The sequence below is a fragment of the Kryptolebias marmoratus genome, linkage group LG5, assembly GCF_001649575.2.
Source record: "Kryptolebias marmoratus isolate JLee-2015 linkage group LG5, ASM164957v2, whole genome shotgun sequence".
NCBI classification, from domain to species: Eukaryota; Metazoa; Chordata; class Actinopteri; order Cyprinodontiformes; family Rivulidae; genus Kryptolebias; species Kryptolebias marmoratus.
The window spans coordinates 10,419,914-10,427,855 of record NC_051434.1 but is presented as its reverse complement, the minus strand read 5'-3'; the positions used below and the strand labels follow the sequence as shown (position 1 = coordinate 10,427,855).

At 43.3% G+C, this 7,942-nt stretch overlaps 2 protein-coding genes across 2 annotated transcripts in view; both read right to left on the bottom strand.

Annotated features, from left to right (window-relative positions):
• Positions 1-1,163: 1,163 nt before the first annotated feature.
• On the bottom strand, positions 1,164-5,122 carry stmnd1 (stathmin domain containing 1). Its single transcript, XM_017422538.3, has 5 exons — positions 4,987-5,122; positions 3,448-3,604; positions 3,204-3,340; positions 2,051-2,182; positions 1,164-1,950 (listed from the first exon to the last, which is right to left on the bottom strand). The coding sequence occupies exons 1-5, from the start codon at positions 5,047-5,049 to the stop codon at positions 1,573-1,575; spliced, it is 867 nt and encodes a 288-aa protein (XP_017278027.1). The 5' UTR covers positions 5,050-5,122; the 3' UTR covers positions 1,164-1,572.
• Positions 5,123-5,186: 64 nt separating this feature from the next.
• Positions 5,187-7,942, bottom strand: part of LOC108238987 — a 3,823-nt gene continuing 1,067 nt past the window's right edge. The window contains exons 4-11 of the mRNA XM_025006723.2: positions 7,885-7,942; positions 7,591-7,796; positions 7,241-7,493; positions 7,014-7,121; positions 6,763-6,906; positions 6,604-6,683; positions 6,282-6,529; positions 5,187-5,286 (exon numbers count right to left, since the gene is read on the bottom strand). The exon at positions 7,885-7,942 is cut by the window's right edge and continues 68 nt beyond it. Coding sequence (XP_024862491.1) covers positions 6,325-6,529; positions 6,604-6,683; positions 6,763-6,906; positions 7,014-7,121; positions 7,241-7,493; positions 7,591-7,796; positions 7,885-7,942 — 1,054 coding nt within the window. The 3' untranslated portion in view covers positions 5,187-5,286; positions 6,282-6,324. The remainder of the gene's footprint in view (positions 5,287-6,281; positions 6,530-6,603; positions 6,684-6,762; positions 6,907-7,013; positions 7,122-7,240; positions 7,494-7,590; positions 7,797-7,884) is intronic.

Below are 7,942 nucleotides of genomic sequence, written 5' to 3'. Positions count from 1 at the left end.
TGTGCTACAGCTTTTGGCTTTTGTAACTTTTATACTTTTCATAATATTCAACTTTATTCAGAAATACTTTTCTCACAGAAACATTTTAAGATCTCTGATTATTTTGTCTTCTTTTGCTACTTTTAGCTTTTACGTTTAGCTTTTAGTTAATCTTTTGCTACTTTAGACTAGCATTTAGCTTCTATCAGCTTGAAGCTAGTGTTCTGCTTCTTGTAGCTTTTAACAGCTCAGTTTCGGCTTCTTCAGCAGACGTTCAGACTCTGTTTCAACCAAACAAATCTCGGGTTTATTTCCATCAGACTTCTCGTTTCTGTCTGTTTCCTTTGGTCTTTTCTGAGTTCTTCGATCAAAGCAGCTGAACCCGATGAGGACAACTCATTTCGCTCCGGTAACCTGAGGCAGAACCTCCATCTTAATTATTTAGGACACATTGTTTCTCTGCTGCTGACCTACAAAGAATAAAAAGCAGCACATTTATTTGTGGCCACGTGAGGTTGAATCAACTATAAATAAGTTAGATCAGCTGATCTCAGATCCTTTATTAATTCAGGTAAAAGTCTCACTTTGATTAAAAACCTCTTTTTAAAGACAGACCTGAGCCTTGATGCATTTATAGTGGAAAATAAATGATGGATTTTTTTCCGTTTGATCATTTTAATGTGCTCCTCATCCCAACAAGACACAACCTGCAGGTCCCTGTTTCCCTCCTGCAACCACACACCCTTTAACATCCAGAGATAATTGTGACAAAAAGATGGACTCATATCAAGTTTCTCCAGCTGAACAATGGCGGTCCGATCAGGTTTTGTATCTGTTCATGCTCAGCGTGCTGACTAATCCTAATCATCTTATTCTTAATCAGTATGGAGGCTCAGAAGCTTAATTTATTCATTATTTGCCACTGTCTTTGGCAAATATAAAGGAAATGAGGAGACCCTGAACAGAAGCATCATTTGTGTAAGTTTGTATAAAGAAACGTCTCATAAAAGCAGGGTCCTTGTTTCCTTCAGTCATTAAGCAGATAAAAGTTCCTGAAACAGCTAAAGATCTGCAGCATGCCTGGAAATCATCCTTAAATCTAAAGTTCAACATCTGATGTCCTCCTGAATTCAGGACATTTGAGATTTAAATCAAAAGCTGAACAGCATCTTTATACAAACAGGAACAGTTCTGAGTTTTTATTAAACATTTTTTTTTCACAGTTTCTAACCCCAGCAGTAAAACAGCTGGAATGACGCCATCTTGTGTCCAACGCAACCACTGCAGCATGAGACACAACTATGGGGCTGTTTTAAAACAGTAAAGTTCAAAGTTAAACCTTTAATCCGAATCAGTTTGGTCTTTTGGGGAAAACATTCCCTCGGATATGATAAGACTTTCATGTGTTTTCTGCTGAGCTGTTCGGTGATTACGGGTCAAAGTCTCTCCTGGAAACTCTTCTTCACATGCGGCTAATTTCAATTAGTTTTTTTTTTCTGCTGGAAGATTGTGCAAAAGGAAATGTTTTTTGGCTTCCTCCTCTTTCTTTCCTCCCTTCCTAAGAGCTACTTCGTGGCTCGTTTGTGTCGGAGACTAAGATGTGTCCTTCTCCTTTGCGTGCTGGAAGCTGGAATCGCTCTCCAGCTCTCCTGAGGCTTTGAGGAGATCACCTGCCTTCAGCTCCTCCACATGGGTCACCTCCTCTTCCTCCCGCACGCCTTTGTCCCCGTCGCCGCCTCCTCTCTCCTCCAGCCATCCTCCGGCGCTCCTTGTCCCCTCTCCGATCCGCTCTCCTCCCTCTGTGTCCCCACGGGGGATGTGAGGCGGAGGAGGTGGGGAGACGGGTGACCGGAGCGACTCCACGGGGGTGAGGGAGGCGTCCCCGTCCTCCTCGGGGCCGGAGACGGGAGGGATCCCGCGGACACGGGCGGACACGGTCCTTAAACGTCTCCGACGCTCGTCTTCCTTGACCTGGAGGAGGGTGGAAGGAACAGATGAGCACGCGGGACGGCGAGGAATTAAAAAAGAAAAAGAAGGCGGCGGAGCAAACGACCCCAAACACACGCGTCACCTTGCGTCTCTCCTCAGCCCGCCTCATCCTCTCATCGAAATCCTCCCTGCTGTGGAGCGTTTCGGCTTTCTTGGCCTTCAGAGACTCCAGCCTGGCAGGAGGTCTTCGCACGTCCCCTTCCTTTGCGTCCAACTAATATAAACCAAAACATTTACTCTCAGCAGAAGAAGAAACGTGTTTTTACCACGGTTAGTTTCACTACTTCCATACAGTTTCACTTTTGTACAACATTCATGGGTGGAATCTGTCAAAAGCTATTAAAGCATGATGAAATGACTTTATTTAACCATGCTTTAATATATCTGTTGTTTAGTTTATTGTTACTGACAAAGACAAGCATGAAGTGTTGGGAAGTCATGAAAGGATCATACATTAAAGACTTGTGTGGTTCTGCTGTGATGTCAGGAACATTTTACTGTTTGCGCAGGACTCTGTAAAAGCTTTAAACCAGCCCTCGTTTCTTTGGATTTGGTTTCCAAGAAGCCAAAACTTTCCTGTAATGTTTAGAAAAATGATCCCGACCCGTAGCTCCTCAGGCGTTTTGAAGATCCGTCGAAGTTTCTCTTTAGATTTAAGTTGTTTTTCCCCCGTGTTCAGTCGAGTTCCTGAACCTTTTCATAGGAATGTTTGTTTTGTTTGTTAAGCTACTTAACTTATGAATCTGAAAAAAAAGGCTCCTAAACTCAAGGGATGAACCAGTGCTGTAGATAAAGACAAGTTAAGGAAGAACTGAAGGCTTTTTTGTTCCTGTTTCTTAAAAACACAACTTTAGTTTCTGTTGTAGTATTTTAAGGCTCCTCCACTTTTTCTTCTTTTCTGATTTTTGTTTTAGGGTCAAACTGTTCAACGTTCTATCACGGTCAGGTAAAAAACCTGAAAACAAGTGAAAAGACAACAACTGAAGTCTAAAAAATTGAATAAAAAACAAACTTTGAAAGACCAAATGAGAGGAGAAGTGAGGGTGAAGGAAGCAGCGATGAACTTCAAGATACAGGAAAAACTTTGACACATACGTTCCCGGTGAAGGTAAAACAGATCGAAGGCAGACTTTGTGTGAAGCAAAGAATAATCAGAACAAAGACAATCAGACTGGATGATGACTCCAGCCGTTAGTAGACGGCAGGCTCGTTGGTAGAAAGAAGGAGGCGCTCACCATGATGCTGTAAGCGGCCCCGCTGCCTTTCTCACCCACCGGGATGATGCCCTGACTCAGCAGCTCCTCCAGGATGTCGCTGGACTTGAGCCGCTCCTGAGCTGGGTTACCCTCCTGCAGCACATCTGGAGCAGCAGCTGGGGAACATTAAGAAGAAAAAGAAAAGAGTCAGGATGTTTTCTTTCCTCTCTGAGATGTGACGAGGCCTGATCCATTCGGCACGTGTGGAGCTCGAACTCCCCACCTTGGGTGACGCTCTCAGATGTCAGAGGGGGGAGTTTATCGGGCACTGCCACAGGCAGCGCCGGGACGCCTCGGTTCTCCATCACCACGCCGCTGTCTGTGGTGCCCTTCGACACGGCCGAGTCACCACGGCCGCCGAGCTTACTTCCTGTCTCCTCCTGGAGACACAAAGACACAGAGAGAGAAGTGGGGAGTATGATTATTCTGTCTCCACAGAGTCCTGTAAACACTAAAACTGATCCCACATCATAAAAAACACAGTTTATCCACCACAGTCTTAACTTTTATCAGGCTTTTAAGTTACTGGAATAAAGGCAACCTTTATTACAAATACAATCTGTATTAAAATCCCAAACATTTAATCAAATACAACTTTAACTTTAGATACATGAGCACCATTTCAAAGGAAGCTCCTGTTTTACACAAGTGTATTTATTCATTTTATCTAAAATTCAGATCTTACAGACAAATATATTAGTCAATAAATACTGCTTTTATACATAACAAACTAGAGAAATAAAACCCTTTAAGTTTATTAGATCACAAAATGATTAGAACAATCCTTGCATAATGAATTAATGTAATTATCTGCACAAAAAATATGTCATAAAACATTTAAAATGTAGAAAAAAACTGCTTTTATTTGACAAAATATTAGTCAGATATTTAAAGATTAGGAGGATCACACATCCTGAAACAGTTACTATGAAGCCAAGAAAAAAGTTAATTTCTCAGTAAACTTTAACTCTGACGTGGAAAGAAGCGACAAAGAACATGAAACTGGGCCGATCAAACTCTTGTTGATAAATTCGCAGCCAAGAAACGATATCGGATATCTGACTTGAGTTAATGTGCGTCAGAGCAACAGCAAGTCTGCTTTATTTTTCTTCTTTTGGTGTATTTTCTTCTTGTTTCAAAGATAAATGTTAGTAGTTGTATGATCAGATCTTTGTTGATGGCTTTTTAGCTGTTTTTAAAGGAGAAAAATTAATAAGAAAGCATAAGAAGTTAATGCTTCTGCATAATGTGTAACTGGGAAAATGTATTTGACATTTCGATATGAATGATCAGAGATATTAAACTGAAAACCAAGGTTAATTTATGTTTTTTCTTCAGTAAATATTGATCAGGAGGGGGCCAAAGTTTTTAATTTTGGCTCCCTTGTATGACAGAGTTGGACACCTCTGGTGTAAAGAAAGTACAATAAATAGTATACAATACTAGCTATTTATATATACTTTATATTTATACAGTTATACCCCCTCCCGAAGACATACGAAAGTTTGGTTTAAAATACGATGATTTTAAAGCTTCAGTCATTTTCGTCATTTTCTATCTGGCAACCCGCCTGTAAACTGCATTCATGGCTCCCATATTTTTATACAACACCTGTAATAATTTGTAATAATTACTTAGCTGTAAACAGCAGACACCTGAGCTGTAAGAACCTCGCTTCGCCTGGTTTTTATCTCCTGTAAAGGACGCCTATTTGATCCTATAAAGTAAACTTAGAACCGGGCCGCAGCCGAACCGAACCGACCTGGTCTCCGGTCACCTTCGTCAGCGGGTGGACCGCGGTGTTTGAGGAGCTGCCGCATCCCATCTTCGCCTCGGAGTGAGGCGAACAGGTCCAGGTTTATTTACGCCTTCGTATCCCCGCCTGCACAGTGACCCGTGTCGGGTTGCATTCCTCCACTCGGACCCGGTTTGGTCTCCGTGGACCCGCTCCGTTGCTAGGGCCCGTTGCTACAACAAATCTGACCCGTTTGACCCCGTCCGGGAACAAAACGGAACAAAACACCGGGTCACACCTCTGACACGACAGGTCAAAACTCGAGACCTATAACAATTAATAACAAAACAAACAAACAATAAACAAACAAACAGAACGCCATTAACATGTTAGCATATTAGCTGTACTGATGATGCCCCACAGTTAGGATACTTATCAGCTACAAAAGTGGCTAAAGTAGCTAAAATAAAGATGTTTTTCTTGCAGATGTTTTGTATCCAAACTTCTCTTTTTCCTGTAACTAAAACGGAGAAGTTATTTAAATTATTTAAATTTATCTAACATAAATCAAGAGCACAACCTGATGCATTAAAAACATGCAGGAAGCTGATTTTCATGTAATTATTTAGGGCTGACAAACACAATTACCCTTTCAAAAACATCTTTGCTTGTTTAGTTTTTTAAATCTTGACAATTTAATTATCTAATTTAATGAAACTCTGACAGATATAACTCATCCTTACAGTGACTATTTTTACCTTTAGTTTTATAAGCACGGTTACTTTTAAACACAAACTACAACTGTTGTGATTCTTTAAACACTAGTTTAAAGCACAAATGGAGCATAACATATAAAATATATACTGGGTGTGATTTGGATTTTGTTCCAAATCCATCTTCAACCTTCACTTTCAAATATGAAACAGGCAAAACCCTACCCAAAATATAAGTAGCCTAATATGAAATATTTAGGTTATTTCCTGGATTTACACCCAACTAATGTAGGCTTCAGTTAGTTTGCGCGGGCCTTTGTTAAATCTCCTTGAATGATCAGTAAGAAACATCTCAGGAGGAGTCAGAAATAAACTGCATCTTCAATTTGGGAAGTTTGACATCATCTGTACAATAAAAGCTAAACAGCCATCTTTGAATAATAATAATAATGTTAGTATTAAATAAGTTGGAGATGTGTCTACAGAAGGAACACTAATTCAATCACTCATACTGTTTAAAATGAATGTTTATATACAGAATCACCTCAGACGTAACTAAATGAAGAAAGGTTAATGGCAGTATGCTTGTAGGTATTTTATTAAATGCACCACATGGTTAGGACCACAGGTGGCAGCAGACCGCCAGTCTAATTTACTGCAGGTAGGTCTGGGTGCTGAAGCTGCTCGTGACCGGACGGAGCCGGGGCTTGTTGGTCAGAACCACGGCTCGGTCGAGGGCAGGCAGGAAGCTCCGGTGGAGGTTCTGGCAGCTCTGCGTCACCTCCAGGCTGTGGCTATTTTTGACCAGTTTGTCCTCCACGATCGCCAGGCGCCGGTAAGCGAGCTGCAGCTCCTGGCTGTGAGCGACGGTGACAGGGGTCAACACCCGCAGCTGCTCATGGACAGATATCAGCTGAGCGGACTGACTTACTGAGAGCGGTTCAGCACAGAGTGAAGACCCGCGACGATCTTTGCCAGGTCCTGTCTCTCCAGCGTCAGGCTGATGTGGGGCTAAAGGAGGAAGAGCAACAAAAACATGGATTCAAGGCACGCCTATGGTTGTGCTTTTGTGAACAGGTGTTGGCCTTACGTGGTCCAGGCAGAGCTCGTATCTGGATCTCTGGTTGAGGATGTCCAGGCGGTGGGTGGCCAGATGCAGCTTGGACTCGCAGTTGCTAATCTGACCTGTCAGTTTCTGTCCATCTTTCGTCAGATCAGAAATCTCCTCCTTGACCTTGACGTTTGAAGAAAATCAGAAGAAAAGACAATCAAAACAAAAGAACAAGCTTCAGTGAAAGCTTGACGGTAGACAGTGTGAAGCGTGGAACCCGGTCCACCCACCCACTGCTTCTCCCACGTCAGCGTTTCGTTGACCCGGTTCAGCTTATGGACCTTCCTCTTGAGGGCGTCCTCGGTCCTGCGGCGCTGGTGCTCTTGGGAGTTTTTGATCTGTCGTGGTCACGAGAACAGAAGAGTCGAGTGCGCACATAATCAGACTGAAACCACTTGAAAAGAATATCCAGGACAGGAAAAAAAACACAACAAAACATTAAAAGATGCTGCCTTACATTTGCCATAGAGAAATGCAGGATTCCTCTGAAGGCTGTAGAGTCCATAACGAGTTTGTCAGCCATCTGCTTCAGGTTTTTGCTGTGAGAGAGCCATTTGTCGTAGCTCACATGGTTGAGTTTGTAGTGAGCAGCAGGCAGCTGGGAGCAGGGCGTGTTGACCTCCCAGGTGATGCATCTGGTGATGAGCTTGACGGCTTTGCCCTTGTCTTGAAAATCGGCCTGCAGCTGAACGCGGATCTCCTTCAGAGAGCTGAGCCGAGAGGAGGACGCTTCTATCAGCATCTCGTTTATTCCCACCAGAAGCAGCTTTTAATTCGCGTGACTTAGAATCCCTAACACGGCGAGACCTGAGTTTCCCACGCAGGGCGGCGATCTGATTCTGCAGCAGCTCCTTGCTCTCTTTGGTCAGCTGCTCCTCTTTCTTCAGCTCGGCCATGACCTGGTCCGGCCTCAGACCAGCCGAGCTCAGAGTGCTGTCGACCGCCACGCAGTCGCTCATGAGCTGACTGTAGAGCTGCCTCTCCTGGAGACAGCCTTCAGCCACGTCTTTCACCTGAGCAGTACGACAGGGACAGAGAGGGACGCGCGTTGAAGACATTGTCAACACCTTTGCATGATCATCCAGGTGTTAATGCATTTACCTGCTCTACTGCGCCGATTTCTCGATCCACCTGACTAACGCTTTGGGACACGTGAGCC

Coding starts and splice junctions, on each gene's coding strand:
- stmnd1 (XM_017422538.3), bottom strand. CDS start 5,049: ATGGGATGCGGCAGCTCCTCAAACACCGCGGTCCACCCGCTGACGAAG. Junction 3,605..4,986: donor CGAAGGTGACCGGAGACCAG/GTCGGTTCGGTT, acceptor TTGTGTCTCCAG/GAGGAGACAGGAAGTAAGCT. Junction 2,183..3,203: donor GGGCCGCTTACAGCATCATG/GTGAGCGCCTCC, acceptor GGTTTATATTAG/TTGGACGCAAAGGAAGGGGA.